At 41.1% G+C, this 21226-nt stretch overlaps 1 protein-coding gene and 2 long non-coding RNA genes across 8 annotated transcripts; 2 read left to right on the forward strand and 1 right to left on the reverse strand.

The window, feature by feature from the left end:
* Nucleotides 1–3878: 3878 nt before the first annotated feature.
* On the reverse strand, nucleotides 3879–7790 carry LOC120057011. 6 transcript variants are annotated; one of them, XR_005477873.1, is made up of 8 exons: nucleotides 6794–7790; nucleotides 5549–5608; nucleotides 5411–5461; nucleotides 5072–5116; nucleotides 4910–4971; nucleotides 4606–4660; nucleotides 4460–4506; nucleotides 3879–4246 (listed from the first exon to the last, which is right to left on the reverse strand). It is a non-coding gene; the product is annotated as an uncharacterized LOC120057011 (long non-coding RNA). The 6 variants fall into 6 exon arrangements; XR_005477872.1 differs by having other exon boundaries at nucleotides 4606–4792; XR_005477870.1 differs by having other exon boundaries at nucleotides 4606–4971.
* A 5146-nt stretch (nucleotides 7791–12936) lies between these two features.
* On the forward strand, nucleotides 12937–14131 carry LOC120057012. Its single transcript, XR_005477874.1, has 3 exons — nucleotides 12937–13026; nucleotides 13119–13293; nucleotides 13681–14131. It is a non-coding gene; the product is annotated as an uncharacterized LOC120057012 (long non-coding RNA).
* Nucleotides 14132–14864: 733 nt separating this feature from the next.
* alkbh4 (alkB homolog 4, lysine demthylase) lies at nucleotides 14865–16451 on the forward strand. Its single transcript, XM_039004681.1, has 3 exons — nucleotides 14865–14984; nucleotides 15253–15444; nucleotides 15653–16451. The coding sequence occupies exons 1-3, from the start codon at nucleotides 14877–14879 to the stop codon at nucleotides 16169–16171; spliced, it is 819 nt and encodes a 272-aa protein (XP_038860609.1). The 5' UTR covers nucleotides 14865–14876; the 3' UTR covers nucleotides 16172–16451.
* Nucleotides 16452–21226: the final 4775 nt, after the last annotated feature.

Consider the following 21226-nt stretch of genomic DNA (forward strand, 5'->3'; position numbering starts at 1 on the left):
CTAAGAGGAACGAGCACCACATCTCCATCAAAAAGCTGGAGACCAGTGAAAACCCATGTCAGAGACAGCAAACGGCATGGGGACAAGGGGTTTGCAATGTATGAGCTACCGCTGTGACAAACTCAATGAAGAGAAACTTCCACTATAGGATCAACCTCCCCACATATACAGTGAGGGAAAAAAGTATTTGATCCCCTATTTGATCCCCTTTGCCCACTGACAAAGAAATGATCAGTCTATAATTTTAATGGTAGGTTTATTTGAACAGTGAGAGACAGAATAACAACAAAAAAATCCAGAAAAACATATGTCAAAAATGTTATAAATTGATTTGCATTTTAATGAGGGAAAAAAGTATTTGACCCCCTCTCAATCAGAAATATTTCTGGCTCCCAGGTGTCTTTTATACAGGTAACGAGCTGAGATTAGGAGCACACTCTTAAAGGGAGAGTGTTTGTTACCTGTATAAAAGACACCTGTCCACAGAAGCAATCAATCAATCAGATTCCAAACTCTCCACCATGGCCAAGACCAAAGAGCTCTCCAAGGATGTCAGGGACAAGATTGTAGACCTACACAAGGCTGGAATGGGCTACAAAACCATCGCCAAGCAGCTTGGTGAGAAGGGGACAACAGTTGGTGCGATTATTCGCAAATGGAATAAACACAAAAGAACTGTCAATCTCCCTCGCCCTGGGGCTCCATGCAAGATCTCACCTCGTGGAGTTGCAATGATCATGAGAACAGTGAGGAATCAGCCCAGAACTACACAGGAGGATCTTGTCAATGATCTCAAGGCAGCTGGGACCATAGTCACTAAGAAAACAATTGGTAACACACTACGCCGTGAAGGACTGAAATCCTGCAGCGCCCGCATGTCCCCCTGCTCAAGAAAGCACATATACATGCCCGTCTGAAGTTTGCCAATGAACATCTGAATGATTCAGAGGACAACTGGGTGAAAGTGTTGTGGTCAGATGAGACAAATGGAGCTCTTTGGCATCAACTCAATTCGCCGTGTTTGGAGGAGGAGGAGGAATGCTGCCTATGACCAAGAACACCATCCCCACCTCCAAACATGGAGGTGGAAACATTATGCTTTGGGGGTGTTTTTCTGCTAAGGGGACAGAACAACTTCACCCCATCAAAGGGACGATGGACGGGGCCATGTACCGTCAAATCTTGGGTGAGAACCTCCTTCCCTCAGCCAGGGCATTGAAAATGGGTCGTGGATGGGTATTCCAGCATGACAATGACCCAAAACACACGGCCAAGGCAACAAAGGAGTGGCTCAAGAAGAAACACATTAAGGTCCTGGAGTGGCCTAGCCAGTCTCCAGACCTTAATCCCATAGAAAATCTGTGGAGGGAGCTGAAGGTTTGAGTTGCCAAACGTCAGCCTCAACCCTAATGACTTGGAGAAAATCTGCAAAGAGGAGTGGGACAAAATCCCTCCTGAGATGTGTGCAAACCTGGTGTCCAACTACAAGAAACGTCTGACTAATGTGATTGCCAACAAGGGTTTTGCCACCAAGTACTAAGTCATGTTTTGCAGAGGGGTCAAATACTTATTTCCCTCATTAAAATGCAAATGAATTTATAACATTTTTTACGTGTTTTTTCTGGATTTTTTTGTTATTCTGTCTCTCACTGTTCAAAAAAACCTACCATTTAAAATTATAGACTGATCATTTCTTTGTCAGTGGGCAAACGTACAAAATCAGCAGGGGATCAAATACTTTTCCCCCCTCACTGTAAATTGAAGTAATACAGTATTGGGGAAAACAGAGCAATACAGTTGAAGTCAGAAGTTTACATACACCTTAGCCAAAAACATTTAGACCCTTTTTCACAATTCCTGACATTTAACACTTGTAGAAATTCCCTTTCTCAGGTCAGTTAGGATCACCACTTTACTTTAAGAGTGTGAAATGTCGGAATAATAGAGAATTATTTCAGCTTTTATTTCTTTCATCACATTCCCAGTGGGTCAGAAGTTAACATACACTCAATTAGTATTTGGTAGCATTGCCTTTAAATTGTTTCACTTGGGTCAAACGTTTCAGGTAGCCTTCCACAAGCTTCCCACAAGAAGTTGGTGAATTTTGGCCCATTCCTCCTGACATAGCTGGCGTAACTGAGTCAGGTTTGTAGGCTTTCTTGCTCGCACACGCTTTTTCAGTTCTGCCCACAAATCTGCTATAGGATTGAGGTCAGGGCTTTGTGATGGCCACTCCAATACCTTGACTTTGTTGTCCTTAAGCCATTTTGCCACAACTTTGGAAGTATGCTTGGGGTCATTGTCCATTTGGATGACCCATTTGCGACCAAGCTTTAACTTCCTGACTGATGTCTTGAGATGTTGCTTTAATATATCCACATAATTTTCCGCAGCCGTCATACCGCTCAGGAAGGAGACGCGTTCTGTCTCCTAGACAGCATATTAGAGCTCTTTTGATTCTCTCATAATTACGATCCATTTTGCTTTCTGAGGGATACATTTCCATCAATTGATCGGCACAAAACAGAAAACAGATCTTAAGCACGCACACACACGTTTAATACCATTCCATGTATTCTGTTCCAGCCATTACCATGAGCCTGTCCTCACCATTTAAGGTGCCACCAGCCACCTGTGACACACAAATAATGTAAAAGCCTACCAGGCTACATTCTAAAACACCAACTCACCTTGCACAGTGCTCAAACATCTATCCAACCTTTTCCAATAGTCTCTGCACAGCGTCAGGTAGGGCAGGCTATGCACCATAAGCTTGACCTGAAGCTTGAAACAACTTGAGTAAAGAAAACATATGTACGGATTTTTATCAAAGCAGTTTATCTAGTACACTAATACTTGCATGTTACATCATACGTCAGTTTGGCTGCGCACATAATACGTCTCAACTAACAAGAAAGGCTCATGGAACCCGATTTGTAGCTGGTACAAGCACCTAGACCATTTGAATAACAACGAAACAATGGCGTGCATAGGCCTACTGAGTGATGGTCGTATCGTAGGCCGTTGAAGGTTGTGATAGTGAACACAAGATATGTTGATAGCCCACGGGACATGCATATGAAATAATCCACTCCTTGTCAATCCAATTAGACTCGTTTGATCATCACATTTCAGGCACAAGCCAGTAAAGCAATTAGGCAAGCTAGTTTCTAGTTATAATTGAATCCCAGTGCAGTTCCTAATTTACCAATCTTAAACCCAGAGTGAGCACTATATTCGGCGTATATAAACCGATAAACAAATTTGATAATTCTTTCGTTTCTACGATTTCACTCAAGACTCAGATCTTGAAAAATAGCTTTATTTTGAAATCCATTCATAAATAAACACTACCGGAAGTTGGTCCCACCAGCTATTTAGCCCCTCTCTCCAAGTACCCCTGAATGCAGCGTGCAATTCGGTGCCGGGCTCGATGTGGGCGGAGTCAAACGTTTGACCCCGCCCACATTTGGTCAATTTGAGGTTTGACAGTCACACACTGAATACAAACACACACGTTTGCGCAAGGCACACGTTTAATACGAACGTATTTCATTTTTGAAGATCGTAAGAAATATTATATAAAGTGGTACCTGCAGATGTGTTGTAACACTTTTAGCTTCATGCTATATTGGAGACAAGCTACTGATATTGTTTCAGTGAACAGACTTGTTGTGTCCTGTTAAAATTGTGTTGATAAATGTTTAATTATATTATTTAATTGAGCATATATACACACAGTTACTACCCATCCTGATTAATAATGCTATTTACTTTCCTAATGAGAATGGAGACAGACTATTCCATATAGACATACTGACAAGCTGAATGTGCTTTGTACATTAAGTTATACCAGTGCCAGTAAAGAGATCAAAGACTCGGGTGACTACTACATCATCTTTACTAAACAACATAACACATTTAACAATTGACAAAGCTGACAAAAACAAGGTTTGACCACTCAAAAATGGCCTCACTCCTGCTCCTCAAAAGAGGCAAAGACAGTTATTTTCTTGTCGTCAACTGCCTCCACGTCTCCTAATCTCTCTGTAACATGAATGGTTCCTTGAGGAGAATATTGTCCTCTTTATCCAGGCCATCATACAACCGTAGTTCTTTAAGGGTTGTAATGCGGTCTTCCCCGTCCATCCCAACTACACTGGGGAAGGAAACAGTGCCTTTAAAATGTTTGGAGTTTGCACCACCTTGCTGCCTCTAGGGTGTCCCTTAGAAGAACATCTGCTTCCTTGAAGAAAAAGGAAAAATACATATTAAGAGTAGTGCCTCATTGGGTGATCAAGTCAAATTACACCCAACTTTCACAATACCACCATGCAAACGAAAGCCACTATTACTAAAGGGGTTTTCAGTGATATTTATAACTACTCAACCAGTCATCACAACTATTATATCTTGCCATGCATCAAGCCTTCAGCATTACACACAGAAGACTACATACCCAGTTCACAGCTCCCAGTTTGCCGTGCATTTTGTTTTCAGTATCGTCTAGAAAGAAAAGATTTTGGTCATTAAGTAATGTAAGGGAACCTCTAGGGATGTGTGTACTAGAATGCACCTTACTTTAGCTACTAGCCTATACAGTACCTGGTCCTGCAGAGCTGAATGATGTGACTTCTTGTGGTGGTGGGGGGGATGTCTTCTACATGTGGGGGGGGGGGGGGGTAAGTCTTTAAACATTGGTTTAAGACTATACCACTCATCCTATGACAACTACCTGTAGTGTGTTTTGTTTTCACCGCCTTTTTCGATTTTTCAACCGCTCTTCTTCAGACTTTAGTGAGTGAATGACATAAATTACATATGAACATATATTCAGGTCAGTCCAGCTACAGTGAAACAAGTGATTTTAAGGAAGAAAATGAAAAGTTATTTAATGTTCAAGACTTACAGCAGGGGAACGTCCTGCAGGAGAACTAGGCACCACCGTCACCTAATTTGCTGCATGTTTTCCTTTTGAATTTTTGTAAAATATTTTTTTAAATCACACAATCAGATGAGTATCCCAAAAAACATATCCACTAGTGATGAGAATTTCATAATTTATACGTACCTAAGTGAAATCCCACTGTGCTTCCATTGCAATGTACAGAGCGTACTGTAAGTTAAGAAAGATTAGGTTAAGTTTGATAACAATAATAGTAAATCATAATAATCCCCCCCAAGAAGTCACAGCATTTCACATCAGCATCCAGCTCTGCAGGAGTTTGATGTATGTAGTGTAAAAACTGTAGGAAATAGGTCCCAAAAAGTGTCAAGAATAATAAACAAGAAAAAGTATGAGCAATAACAATAGGGTGCTTTGCATGCTGCAAGCACAGAAATAATAACTTTTCATACGTTATAACAGAAAATAAGACTAATATAATATACTGAATAGCCAGCATCTTACCATCAAAACAAACACCTCACAGTTGTTTGAGAAACCTTGCTTTGGTAAGCCCTGTGGTGTGAACAAGGTACAAATTTCAATAAAGGAATGACAATCAAATGGTACAGTTCAGTGGAATAATGTAAAGGAATATCTAACCTGAACATCATCCACTCCAAAAGTCCTCCAATGTCCAGGGGACCAGAACAAAGAATGTTTCTGTTTACACAGTGCATGTGAAAGTAAAGAAAAAGTACAATTCAACAGCTTTTTATACTGCAGCATGCATAACAGTTTTGAACACAGTTGGAACTGAATTAGCCCAAGTATTTTTTACAACATGTATGGGTGTTGCTGGACCAGAAAATGTGTTTTCGATTGTAAACACACCATTTCCTCACATCAATGCACTCACATGTGTAAGAAATTGTATTAGATACTGGTAACTTGTTTTACAACTTCTCAACACAAGCTATACTTGGCACAACATGCACCCATCCCCACTATACCCCCACTACTTTGTACCCTTATAAATAACCGCAGACCCACACACACACTCCCCTCCCCCATGAATAGGGCCCTGTGAAAACAAACGCACATGCAGGATGCTTTTGGATGAGACTAAGACAAAGAACTGTGTGAAGAGCCAATGGAATGTCGACATCAGGCCCGGACAGGACTACCCACGACCCAGATCGACCAACCAGAAGGCCAGACTACAAGATCAACCTACTTTGCTTGTTGCCTATATAATCTGTATGAACTGTTTAGAGCGTTCTCTTTCCCGACGATTCCATACGAATCAGACAGAAGGGGCCGTGCTGCACGCTTTGCCTGATATCTTTACACTTGAATAAAACGGCCTTATTATACAAATATCCACCTCGTCCTATGCCTCCACTTGATCTCCTGTCTCTAGTAACTGTTTCACTAACACATGCCAAAAAATCTTTCATTGGACACTGTTTCAAAGCAATGTGTATGCTTTCTATGTAAATGTGTTTTGAAGTTTATTTAACTTCAGTTTGCAGTGTGGACAAGTTACAAGGACTTTTCTTGACCTGCCATGTATGTTGGGACCAGTAGACTCGCTATGCGTAACTAAGGGAATGGCATCAACGATACACATTTATAGCCAGCCAAACAGAACAAGGCATACATTGAAGAAACACAGAAAATCAACGATCAAATGTAAACCTAGGCTTACTGCTCAAGTAGGGCAAATTTGTCCAAATAAGATTCCCTCACTGTGAGCATTTAGCTAGCACACGTGCAAATAGGTTCTAAATAACGCTATGCTAACATCGGTGCGGTAATTGGTCATATAAAAATATAACGTTACCACTGCACTGGTATAACATGAATATTACAAAGTACAATATGCATATTGACAGTCTCACTTACTTCCATGGTTTATAGTTTTATCCATGTAGGGTTGGTTCAATTAAGATTCGATTTCGTTGACATCTTTGACGTTTACCTCAACTTGGGTGACCATGAAAGAGACCGGACGGCTTAAACCCGTTTGACTCCGCCAACATTGAGCCTGCACACTGCAGTCAGGATCTTCTCGCTCATTCAAGTACTCTGCGGTGTGTGTTCGCTGTTTCTTAGTTTTTGCACCCTTGTCTATCGCTAGGTAGTTATCAAATATGAACGCGCCACCTGCATTTGAGTCATTTCTGTTGTTTGAAGGAGAAAATAAGTACGTTTTACATATAGTTAGCCACTGTAATTTATTACGAGATCGCTTGCTGACGTTTCACTCCAAGAACGTTTAGCTAGCTGGCATTATCTATTGATGTTACTCTGGTTAATTTATGGTAACTTTAGCTAGCTATACATTAACTGCCAGGGAGGTAGCTAGCTAGATAGCTGCACAGCATGCTGCCAGGCTAACGTTATGTTTGTGCTTTGCCAGTTATTCATAGCTTCACAGTAGCTAGAGTGGTAGAGACTCGAGACTAGTTAGTATTTCAGTCATAAACGGCTAGCTAGCAAGTTAGCATAATACTGGCTACTACAGCGAAATAACGCAAACTAGCTAGCTGAGAATTCTCAACTCCACGATTATATAGCCGATTAAACCCAACTATACTATTTACGATGAAGTTGAGTAGCATATAATAGGCCGACTGGATTTCAGCGCCCAAAGAATAGTCTGGAACTAACGTTTACCACGACACGGTTATGTGTAATTGTGCGCTATTCTTTGGGTGCTGAAATAAGTAGTTTATATAAAATGTCAAAAATGTATGTGACGTCGGAGCTCTAGTTCGCCCACACTAGTCGCCGCTTAACTCATCGTGTAGTTGAGTTTAGTTGGCTACGATCATAGAGATCTTATTACATTACTAGAGGAGCTAACTATGTCATAAACCCTCAAGGTTCCAGAATGTTATGAAAATGGCAGCTTGTGGTCAGCGAGAAATCCAAACCAGTTGTCACGGTCGTCTATGGGTGAGAGAGAGGACCAAGGCGCAGCGTGTGCAAAATACATTCTCTTTTATTTAGAGAAGGGAAAACACGAAACGAACACTGAATACAAACTAAACAAAACAACAAACGACCGTGAAGCTAAATGACGTAAGTGCATAGACAAGCAACAAACGTTCAACATAGACAATTACCCACATTAACCTAATGCCTATGGCTGCCTTAAATATGGCTCCCAATCAGAGACAATGAATGACAGCTGTCTCTATTTGAGAACCCTTCAGGCAACCATAGACTTACCTAGACAACTACACTAGACACTGCCCCATACACATACAACACCCCTAGACACTACAAAAACACATACATTCCCCATGTCACACCCTGACCTAACTAAAATAATAAAGAAAACAAAGATAACTAAGGCCAGGGCGTGACACCAGTCTTCAATGAATGGCAATAGATGCATTTCATGCTTTTAGGAAAATTAAAGTAAGGCTTGACACTTGATGTTGAAACATTGCTGCGTGAACTTGCTACCATTCAGCCACAAGAGCATTTGTGAGGTTGGGCGATTAGGCCTAGCTTGCAGTTAGCGTTCAAATTCACCCCAAAGGTGTTTGATGGGGTTGAGGTCAGGGCTCTGCAGGCCAGTCAAGTTCTTCCACACCGATCTCGACAAACCATTTCTGTATGAACCTCGCTTTGTGCACAGGGGCATTGTCATGCTGAAACAGGAAAGGGCCCTCCCCAAACTGTTGTCACAAAGTTGGAAGCACAGAATCATCTAGAATATCATTGTATGCTGTAGTGTTAAGATTTCCCTTCACTGGAACTAAGAGGCCTAGCCCGAACTATGAAAAACAGCCCTAGACCATTATTACTCCTTCACCGAGCTTTACAGTTGGCACTATGCAGTCGGGCAGGTAGAGTTCTCCTGGCATCCGCCAAACCCAGATTCGTCCGTCGGACTGCCAGATGGTGAAGTGTGAATCATCACTCCAGAGAATGCGTTTCCACTGCTCCAGTTAAAACATTTTTTTTTGTAAAGCCTTTATTACAGCAAAGGCTAAAACCAGTAGCATTCGTGAATTCAATTTCCAGAATAGAACTGTTTATTTATTGTATATGCTAATTATTCATGGGTCGCTTTGTTTTATTTTAAAAGTAAAATGCTTGATTGCATTTCAAATCATGAATGACTCGTGTGTGATGACATGTAAGTATTGAAATACTGGCCTAAGTAAGTTACGGTATTAAGACTAAACAGGATGCACTCTTAGGGCTACAGCTCGATGGGGGTTATACAAGGCTGCTATACTAAGCCTACTAATGATAATGACCTGGTGGTTATACAAGGCTGCTATACTAAGCCTACTAATGATAATGACCTGGTGGTTATACAAGGCTGCTATACTAAGCCTACTAATGATAATGACCTGGTGGTTATACAAGGCTGCTATACTAAGCCTACTAATGATAATGACCTGGTGGTTATACAAGGCTGCTATACTAAGCCTACTAATGATAATGACCTGGTGGTTATACAAGGCTGCTATACTAAGCCTACTAATGATAATGACCTGGTGGTTATACAAGGCTGCTATACTAAGCCTACTAATGATAATGACCTGGTGGTTATACAAGGCTGCTATACTAAGCCTACTAATGATAATGACCTGGTGGTTATACAAGGCTGCTATACTAAGCCTACTAATGATAATGACCTGGTGGTTATACAAGGCTGCTATACTAAGCCTACTAATGATAATGACCTGGTGGTTATACAAGGCTGCTATACTAAGCCTACTAATGATAATGACCTGGTGGTTATACAAGGCTGCTATACTAAGCCTACTAATGATAATGACCTGGTGGTTATACAAGGCTGCTATACTAAGCCTACTAATGATAATGACCTGGTGGTTATACAAGGCTGCTATACTAAGCCTACTAATGATAATGACCTGGTGGTTATACAAGGCTGCTATACTAAGCCTACTAATGATAATGACCTGGTGGTTATACAAGGCTGCTATACTAAGCCTACTAATGATAATGACCTGGTGGTTATACAAGGCTGCTATACTAAGCCTACTAATGATAATGACCTGGTGGTTATACAAGGCTGCTATACTAAGCCTACTAATGATAATGACCTGGTGGTTATACAAGGCTGCTATACTAAGCCTACTAATGATAATGACCTGGTGGTTATACAAGGCTGCTATACTAAGCCTACTAATGATAATGACCTGGTGGTTATACAAGGCTGCTATACTAAGCCTACTAATGATAATGACCTGGTGGTTATACAAGGCTGCTATACTAAGCCTACTAATGATAATGACCTGGTGGTTATACAAGGCTGCTATACTAAGCCTACTAATGATAATGACCTGGTGGTTATACAAGGCTGCTATACTAAGCCTACTAATGATAATGACCTGGTGGTTATACAAGGCTGCTATACTAAGCCTACTAATGATAATGACCTGGTGGTTATACAAGGCTGCTATACTAAGCCTACTAATGATAATGACCTGGTGGTTATACAAGGCTGCTATACTAAGCCTACTAATGATAATGACCTGGTGGTTATACAAGGCTGCTATACTAAGCCTACTAATGATAATGACCTGGTGGTTATACAAGGCTGCTATACTAAGCCTACTAATGATAATGACCTGGTGGTTATACAAGGCTGCTATACTAAGCCTACTAATGATAATGACCTGGGGGTTATACAAGGCTGCTATACTAAGCCTACTAATGATAATGACCTGGTGGTTATACAAGGCTGCTATACTAAGCCTACTAATGATAATGACCTGGTGGTTATACAAGGCTGCTATACTAAGCCTACTAATGATAATGACCTGGTGGTTATACAAGGCTGCTATACTAAGCCTACTAATGATAATGACCTGGGGGTTATACAAGGCTGCTATACTAAGCCTACTAATGATAATGACCTGGTGGTTATACAAGGCTGCTATACTAAGCCTACTAATGATAATGACCTGGTGGTTATACAAGGCTGCTATACTAAGCCTACTAATGATAATGACCTGGTGGTTATACAAGGCTGCTATACTAAGCCTACTAATGATAATGACCTGGTGGTTATACAAGGCTGCTATACTAAGCCTACTAATGATAATGACCTGGTGGTTATACAAGGCTGCTATACTAAGCCTACTAATGATAATGACCTGGTGGTTATACAAGGCTGCTATACTAAGCCTACTAATGATAATGACCTGGTGGTTATACAAGGCTGCTATACTAAGCCTACTAATGATAATGACCTGGTGGTTATACAAGGCTGCTATACTAAGCCTACTAATGATAATGACCTGGTGGTTATACAAGGCTGCTATACTAAGCCTACTAATGATAATGACCTGGGGGTTATACAAGGCTGCTATACTAAGCCTACTAATGATAATGACCTGGTGGTTATACAAGGCTGCTATACTAAGCCTACTAATGATAATGACCTGGTGGTTATACAAGGCTGCTATACTAAGCCTACTAATGATAATGACCTGGTGGTTATACAAGGCTGCTATACTAAGCCTACTAATGATAATGACATTACTTATTATAATAATGATGATCATAACAATAATAGTAATAACATTACAGCATAGCAAAGATTAAAAACAGCCAAAATTGTTTAGCTGACATGTTGTGGTTGTTGGTCACGAAGGCTTGGTGCTCACAGAATCAGAAGGTTATTAAACAAACATTCAAACAAGCAACAGAAGTAGGATCTGTCTTATTTCTGTAGATATATATGGATGATTTATAAAACCAGGCACATTTAACAGTTAGGCTATTGATTATAGAATTAATGAAGTTTGTTCCCTCTCACTTTTCTTAGACAATTAAGACAACGGCTGTTTTCTTGTCTCCTAACGCCGCTGCTGCCTCCATCGCATTGTTCTCAACACCAATATATTGGTTAACGTTGCTATTATGCACATAGCAACATGGTCTAGGAAAGGGCCCAATTCAACAGCGCACTGTTGTGTTTTAGAACCGATTACTGCGACTGCTATCCAATGCGGGAGAAAGCGCATCTGTAATAAAAGATTATTTTTATTAGTGTTGCACCATTGTTTTTATGTATTGTAACCATATACTATTTCAGTAGCACATGTTTTAGAGTGATGGACTGTGCCATCCCCATGGCCTCCACAATGGATTAGTCCACTCAGACAATTGCAAATCCTTTTACTGCAAGAAATGCTTAATTCTGCAGTAATTCATATAAAGGCTTTGTGCGAGTTTATAGACCTACAGTCAGTGTTCAGATTTCAGTTTCCATTTAACCCATCTGAACAGTAGGCTACAGTGATTATTTGAAGTACCCTCTTGTGACTGCCAAATTTGTATAGCCCTCACAATCATCACACAACATGCTTCTACACCTGCATTGCTTGCTGTTTGTGGTTTTAGGCTGGGTTTCTGTACAGCACTTTGTGACATCAGCTGATGTAAGAAGGGCTTTATAAATACATTTGATTTGACAACATAGCTGGCACTGCTATCATAGTATTTTACCACTTCACCAAATCTTTCCCAAAATTTACTTTTATGGCCCCCCCTTCTCTTTATTTTAAACTCTCCATTTCTTAGCTTTTCTCTTATGTAATTAAGCTTCTGACATTGTCCTTTTTGCCTCCATGCATGGAAATATCTGTATTTCATTTTCAATAAATCTGCTACAAATTCACCAAATATTTTTTAACTGTCATTATGGGATATTGTGTAGATGGGTCAGAAAAAAATATACATTTAATCAATTTCGAATTCAGGCTGTAACACAAAATGTGGAATCAAGGGGTATGCATACTTTCTGAACGCACTGTACAGGACACGCATTAAAGAATGGACATTTTTACAAGTATCAACTGATACTGACTCGGTGTAGTCAGAGGTACACTCCGCCAAAACTCATCGCCATTCAACTCCATTGAGTATCGTGGAGTTGAGAATTCTCAGCTACTAGCTAGGTAACTACTGTGATTGTGTACCTGCCATTGCCACTGAATATGAATCTGTAAGTGAAATACTCTTACTTAGAATGTTTTTGTTTCTAGAATCACAATCATCAAGGACACAAAAGTCCCTAACGCCTGCCTCTTCATGTTGAACTAAGAGGATCACACACTTGGCAACATCATCAGACAGTGAGTTCAACTATTTCATTTCATTTAGATTTTTTTGTGCAATAATATATCATTGTAAAACTCTTCATAACTTAATTTTCTTGTTTTTGCAGACAACTTCTGAAGGACCCCCAGGTGCTCTTTGCTGGCTATAAGGTCCCTCATCCTCTGGAGCACAAGATTGTGATCCGTGTTCAGACTACACCAGACTACAGTCCTCAGGAGGCTTTCACTAATGCCATCACTGACCTCATCAGTGAGCTGTCCTTGTTGGAGGAGAGATTTAGGGTGAGGACATGAGATACCGTCAACACATTTCATAATATCTCTCAATATTGGATTGACATTGGTTTGTCTGTGTATTTCGTGGAACAGTTCTAGTGTAGCAGACTGCCAATATTTAATAACATTATATTTATCGTTCTCTATACTAGAACGGGTTGTGGAAAATGATAATTTTTGCCAAAAATGTATGTAAGCACCATCTACGTTCCATCAATCTTCACTTGCAATAACTAGCAATATACCTGAAACACTCATCTTCAATACTATTTTTTTTAACTAAGAGATATAATATAAAAACAAAAGTTAAATGACTATATGACAATAGACACAGATAGATTAGCAGAATGTGTAACAAATAAATTCATGATATCTTTTTAAACTTTGTTTCAGGTTTCAGGTTGTTTCAGGTTAAGGACAAGCAAGAAGGAATTGAATGAGGATTGGTGCATAATGTTGGGAAAGAGGATGTCACTTTGAAGAGTTCTCAATATCATGAACTGTTCCACTTTTCATTTGACTAGGATTCTTTAAAAGGACTGTATTTTAGACTAGGTACAGCATGGTCCCTGTATCTAAGTACTGAATGGAGTTTTCATTCTAGACCATGATAACATATTTGCAGGAATGGATGTAATTGTATCAGTCAAATAATCTTATTTTTCTAACACAGAAACATTATAAGGAAACGTGTGATTTAAAACGGAAATTCTGAGATCATACGGTGGTTTGGTATATTCAAAACAGAAGCATATGTTGTTAAACTCATTCGAATTGTCACGTTCTGACCATAGTTCTTTTGTGTTTTCTTTGTTTTAGTGTTGGTCAGGACGTGAGCTGAGTGGGCATTCTATGTTGTGTGTCTAGTTTTCCCGTTTCTATGTTTGGCCTGATATGGTTCTCAATCAGAGGCAGGTGTTAGTCATTGTCTCTGATTGGGAACCATATTTAGGTAGCCTGTTTTGTGTTGGGTTTTGTGGGTAGTTGTCTTCTGTCTTCGTGTGTCTGCACCAGACAGAACTGTTTCGGTTTTTCACATTTATTATTTTGTAGTGTTCACGTTTATTGTCTTTATTAAACATGATGAACACTAACCACGCTGCGCTTTGGTCCTCTCCTTCGTCCACAGAAGAAAGCCGTTACACGACTCCAATTCTGTACTGTAGTTCTAACCAGCTGAAAGTTGGCAAGCATGGTTTAAAACTTTATTTAATGGAAATCTTTTGCATCATATTCATTGCTGTTAAATGTTTTAGTTTTGCAATGCCCAACATGCTCCATATTTGTCCCTAAATTGTCTGAGAATAATGGTTTGTTATGTACTGTAAGGTTTGTTCTTGTTTTTAAATAAATAATTATTGTAATATTTCTTCATACCTTTTACATTCTTACAAAGCCTCTATTGCAAGCATCAGTGACTACAAAATGAGACACTAATGTGAAAAGAGCAAATAAACATTTTATTTATTCTACTGTTGAATTTGAATGATTCTACTGTATTTGATGCATTTAGCCTTGTTCAATGCGGAACTTAATGCATTTGATATGTTTTTGCTACGTCCTGTTATGATGGGACACGTAATCTACTAATGGCGACGGAAATTCACCATGCTAATTGTGGTTGTAAGGGAATTCGAACTTGTTTATTGTGTGAGAGCGTGAATGGAAATGGACTATTATCGGAGAATGGTCAACCGGTAAGTCTGTGTTAACTGAAAAATAGATGATGTAAATAAGATCCTGTTCGGTTGCTAGACACAGCGCTCTGAAGCAAACGCCGTTAGCCAGCCCCCCCCCCCCGTCTGCTCTGACTGAGCACTGTCAACAAATACATCATATTATAGCTAAACTACAGTAATAAGTAATATTACGTATTACTGTTTAGCATTATGATGTGTTTGGAAAGCACTTATTACAGCACTGACTTCATGAGATCCCTTAAACAGATTTGTTGACTTTCTTTAGATACGACACGATTTTATGTACGACCCATTGCTGAGACGAGCTGTGCGCAATTATGGTGGGCAGCAGCTGTCTTTTCCCTTCCCTGGAATCTTTTTATGGAATGACTTCATATCAGAAGAGGAGGAGAGTGAGTTGATAACCGATATGGACCTCAACGCCTGGAGAGAGTCACAGTCTGGTCGACGGAAACAGGTTTGTTGTCATCTTCTAACGTTTGCTGCAAGTTGTTAATAGCAAGATGACGCAATTTTGGCAAGTGAGTAGGGGCTGGCAGCATGAGTTGCGGAATCACCTCTGACAATGGCCAGTGTTTCATTCTTCTATCATGGGAGGTACCCATGATAGCAACCATTCATTCCTAACAAGAAAGAATAACCCACTTTTTTGAATGTCTTTACAGGACTTTGGGCCTAAAGTGAACTTCAAAAAACACAAAGTGCGTCTTGGTGGCTTCTGCGGCCTGCCTCCAATCAGCCGTAAACTGGTGCTACGGATGTCCCAGGAGCCGGTACTAGCCGGGTTTCAACCAGTGGAGCAGTGCAACCTGGATTACCACCCCCAGCGTGGGTCTGCCATTGACCCCCACCTGGATGACAGCTGGCTGTGGGGGGAGCGTCTGGTCACCGTCAACCTGCTCTCAGACACCACTCTCACAATGTCCCTGGAGGAGGGCCTGACAGAACTAGGACATGGGGAGGTCCGGGTGTCTGTGCACCTTCCCTGCAGATCCCTTGTGGTGGTATACAGCGAAGCACGTCACAGATGGAAACATGCCATCCATAGACATGACATCCATGAGCGCAGGGTGTGCAGTACCTACAGGGAGCTGTCTGCTGAGTTCATGTCTGGGGGAGAGCAGCAAAACATGGGCTCCCAACTGCTGGACATAGCTCTGAGCTTTGAGGGTACACCGATATAGAAAGAATGCAATCATCACTGTTTCAATTTTTTTCTATCCTATGTCCTGCACCACCCACATTACAATGTGACTCGTTGTTGACTGAAAGCAGCTTCTATGCACTCTATTTTGACATGCTTTGGCTAAGCATTGCACGAATACAGTTGGATTGTTTGATTAATTGAACTGTAAATTCACAGTTATAACTATGTTATAACACGTTGACACATTGTACTGCATTTCTTGCTAGGAGTGTGTATTTGAGTGTATTTTGTAAAATAAATTAGACCATTGAAATCTATGTATTGTAATGATTGGCTATTGCATTAGTGGATACTCACACTGCTCTCAGCACAGGTCTGCCGGTTTTGACTATCAGAAGTGACTTTTCGTAACAGGTTAGGAGAATTAAGTTAAGGTTAGGAAAAGAGTTTGCCAAAATTGTCCCTGACGTGACTCGAACATATCTAGCTATAACCAGGCCTGCCCTGAGAACAGTCTTGGTTTCCACTAATGCGATTCTGCGCGCATGTTATTAATGTGTGGTTCTCATTGCCCAGTTAGTTTGGGAATGTTATAAAGTGGGCATGCACTCAGTGTTGGGTAGCTAATAGACGACTCACGGCTTATGACATGGACAGCGTAATATTCAGTTTCTGCCAGAGCTAGAGTGTCCTATTCACTAGACTTAACTAATATTGCAAGTTACTGCATTGTATGAGTGTATGTGTTGGCTGTCGAAGGAGGACATTAAACTTGACCATCTAGCTATCTTTCCAGCCCTTGATCATGACTCTCAGTTCCATTACATTACACATAAGTCATTGGACGAAGGCATCTTCTCCATGGGTGAGTTTTGTTAAGAACCCCAACTTTCAATTTGAACATTAACACGCATCGCTTGTGGTATAGTTTTGGAAGCAAATTGACCTTCTTTCATATCAGTGAGAAAAAAAGGTTACATTTATACACCACTTGATAAGGTTAGGGTTCTGTGGCGGATGAATCAGAATTAGTTGGGTAACATAGATAATTAAGATGTTTTATTTGCATAATATGCTTATGTGAGATACTTGTCATTAGAATGTATCCCTTTGGACTATAGTGTTGGCAGTTGCACTTTTCCCTCAGCTAGGGCTCTGTCACTTGGGGCCCAGAGAGGGGAGAGGTCAGGCTTGTCTTTCACATGTCCCTGGTGCTATGCAGAATATCAGAAAGTGAAGAGGACAGAATGGAACATTGTCTTCAAATGTGAATGTGTCTTTACCTATTTTTAAACCATGTGAAGGGATGGCGTGATTAATGGGGAACAAATTACTTGTCTCCATAATGTCTGTGCGCCAGTCACTCCATCCTTTTCCCATTGGGAGGAGGTGTATGGCAGTGTCTGGAAAACATTGTATGTCCTCTCTGATCTTACACTTATCCTGGGATAGTGTATGACCTAGAGGCTCACTCCCCTCAGTGAGCTTGTCCAGGAGTTGGGTCAGGAGGGGGTTTACTTGAGATGGGAGTATCTAGAGTTGACAATTGATATATGCCATTAGATGAGTTGATGTTTTTGTACTATGAAGTACCAGGAACGAAATTAGAACTTCGTCTTAGAGACCAAACTGAACGATAATTTATAGCGAGTGCTATCTAGCTATGGAATACTCCTCTCTCAAGTAAAAGTATTTATTTGTGAACAGTTCCTAATACCTCTGTGGTTTGTCATACCGACTAGGGGGGTGGATCTTGGCTATAAAAGATCTTTGTAATTTTCTGTAGACACTCTCAACGGTTCATTAGAAATAGTGAATTGTTGAAAGTCAAATGCTATTGCAAAGCTTATTATTATTAAAGATGTAGTTTAAGTATAACTCTGACTGGTGTGTGAAGTTTGTCTCTCTCTCCTCATTTGGTAATACAGAAATTAATTAACCACCACAGTTCCCACAAGGTCATTTCTTCGTATTACAGCTCTTGTTTATGGAAACAGACGGAAGATCAGAGGCGACCACCTGTGCTAATTAGCTATTTAGCATGCCCCGAACACCTGTGTGTGTAAGCGTAACTCGGGAAGTGTAGCAGAAGTGTAGTTCCATCGGATGGAGGCATCCATATCTGTGTGGATTTGTGCAAAACTGCTACAGTAAGTGTATTTTTTATTTGAACGATTCTTCATCATGAATGAAAAATGAGGGACATATCTTTTGAAAGCCGTATCGCAAGCAATCATTGATGTTTCTAAACGTTAAAACACAGTATCGGGATTGTAGTTCACATGAGCCAGCCGTGGGCAAAGCTAATGGCTGAAAGCTGTGGTTAGAAGGCTTTTTCGATGAGGTTTAACGGCGGTTGGCATCCTTTAAATGTTGCCTTACCGCCACCTACTAGACTGGAGTACAACTCCCTTATACTTTGCTTGAATTTTTTTTTTAACAAATACCGTACCATCTAACACTACACTCACCCTACTCCACTATTTAAATCTATTTAGTCCTACCTCAGGCCAACAACTTGAAATGATGGGACACCACCACTTAACACACCCTGTCACTCTTCTGATGTCAAGTCTCGCACACCCAAATACCTCTCTGCAGCTGCCACCACAACCTACATTTTCTATGACTTACGTTCCATCCCTTTAGTACAGTTGATAACCATTGCTATAAATGCTAAAAATCCAATCTTACCGAAACATATATCACTTGTTGGCCTATCCCTATTGCTGTTTTGGTTAGTGATTATTGTATTATTTCACTGTAGAGCCTCCAGCCCTGCTCAATATGCCCTTTTGTTGACCTCACCTGGTTTAAATGGTGCCTCTAGAGACAAAACCTCTTTCATCTTCACTCAATGCCTAGGTTTATGTCCACTGTACTCACATCCTACCATACCCTAGTCTGTACATTATGCCTTGAATCTATCCTTCCGTGCCTAGAAATCTGCTCCTTTTACTCTCTGTTCCGAATGCACTAGATGACCCATTCTTATAGCCTTTAGCCATATCCTTATCCTACTCCTCCTCTGTTCGTCTGATGATGTAGAGGTTAACCCAGGCCCTCCAGCACTACTCCCATTCCCCAGGCACTCTCATTTGTTGACTTCTGTAACCGTAAAAGCCTTGGTTTCATGCATGTAAACATTAGAAGCCTCCTCCCGAAGTTTGTTTTATTCACTGCTTTAGCACACTCCACCAACCCGAATGTCCTAGCCGTGCCTGAATCCTGGCTTAGGAACGCCACAAAAAATGTCCATCCCTAACTATAAAATTTTCTGACAAGATAGAACTGCCAAAGGGGGTGTAGTTGCAATCTACTGCAGAGAGAGCCTGCAGAGTTCTGTCATACTATCCAGGTTTGTGCCCAAACAATTCGAGCTTCTACTTTTAAAAATCCACATTTCCAGAAACAAGTCTCTCACCGTTGCCGCTTGTTATAGACCCCATTCAGCCCCCAGCTGTGCCCTGGACACCATATGTGAATTAATTGCCGCACATCTATCTTCAGAGTTCGTACTGTTAGTTGACCTAAACTGGAACATGCTTAACACCGTGGCCGTCCTACAATCTAAGCTAGATGCCCTCAATCTCACACAAATTATCAAGGAACCTACCAGGTACAACCCTAAATCCGTAACCATGGGCACCCTCTTAGATATCATCCTGACCAACTTGCCCTCTAAATACACCTCAGCGATCACTACCTCATTGCCTGCGTGCGTAATGGGTCCGCGGTCAAACGACCACCCCTCAACACTGTCAAACGCTCCCTAAAACACTTCAGCGAGCAGGCCTTTCTAATCAACCTGGTCCGGGTATCCTGGAAGGATATTGACCTCATCCCGTCAGTAGAGGATGCCTGGTTGCTCTTTAAAAGTGCTTTCCTCACCATCTTAAGTAAGCATGCCCCATTCCAAAAATGTATAACTAAGAACAGATATAGCCCTTGGTTCACCCCAGACTTGACTGCCCTTGACCAGCACAAAAACATCCTGTGGCGTACTGCATTAGCATCGAATAGCCCCCGCGATATGCAACTTTTCAGGGAAGTCAGGAACCAATATACTCAGTCAGTTAGGAAAGCTAAGGCTAGGTTTTCAAACAGAAATGTGCATCCTGTAGCACTAATTCCAAAAAGTTTTGGGACACTGTAAAGTCCATGGAGAATAAGAGCACCTCCTCCCAGCTGCCCACTGCACTGAGGATAGGAAACACTGTCACCACCAATAAATCTACGATAATCGATCATTTCAATAAGCATTTTTCTACGGCTGGCCATGCTTTCCACCCGGCTACCCCTACCCCGGCCAACATCTCAGCACCCCCTGCAGCAACTTGCCCAAGCCCCCCCTCCCCGCTTCTCCTTCACCCAAATCCAGAGAGCTGATGTTCTGAAAGAGCTGCAAAATCTGGATCCCTACAAATCAGCTGGGCTAGACAATCTGTACCCTCTCTTTCTAAAATGATCCGCCAAAATTGTTGCAACACCTATTACTAGCCTATTCAACCTCTCTTTCTTATCGTCTGAGATCCCCAAAGACTGGAAAGCTGCCGTGGTCATCCCCCTTTTCAAAGGGGGAGACACTCTAGACCCAAACTGTTATAGACCTATATCCATCCCGCCCTGCCTTTCTAAAATCTTTGAAAGCCAAGTTAACAAACAGATCACCGACCATTTCGAATCCCACCTTACCTTCTCCACTATGCAGTCTGGTTTCCGAGCTGGTCATGGGTGCACCTCAGCCACGCTCAAGGTCCTAAAAGATATCATAATCGTAATCGATAAAAGACAGTACTGTGCAGCCGTCTTCATCGACCTGGCCAAGGCTTTCGACTCTGTCAATCACCACATTCTTATCGGCAGACTCAATAGCCTTGGCTTCTCAAATGACTGCCTCGCCTGGTTCACCAACTACTTCTCAGATAGAGTTCAGTGTGTCAAATCGGAGGGCCTGTTGTCTGGACCTCTGGCAGTCTCTATGGGGGTGCCACAGGGTTCAATTCTCGGGCCGACTCTTTTCTCTGTATATATCAATGATGTCGCTCTTGCTGCTGGTGATTCTCTGATCCACCCCTATGCAGACGACACC

The sequence above is a fragment of the Salvelinus namaycush genome, chromosome 12 (assembly GCF_016432855.1).
Source record: "Salvelinus namaycush isolate Seneca chromosome 12, SaNama_1.0, whole genome shotgun sequence".
In the NCBI taxonomy this organism is placed as follows: domain Eukaryota; kingdom Metazoa; phylum Chordata; class Actinopteri; order Salmoniformes; family Salmonidae; genus Salvelinus; species Salvelinus namaycush.

Bases quoted from the DNA above. Each gene is read 5' to 3' on its own strand.
- alkbh4 (XM_039004681.1), top strand. From the start codon at position 14,877: ATGGCGACGGAAATTCACCATGCTAATTGTGGTTGTAAGGGAATTCGA. The intron at 14,985-15,252 runs GTAAGTCTGTGT...GACTTTCTTTAG, and splicing joins TATCGGAGAATGGTCAACCG to ATACGACACGATTTTATGTA. The intron at 15,445-15,652 runs GTTTGTTGTCAT...ATGTCTTTACAG, and splicing joins AGTCTGGTCGACGGAAACAG to GACTTTGGGCCTAAAGTGAA.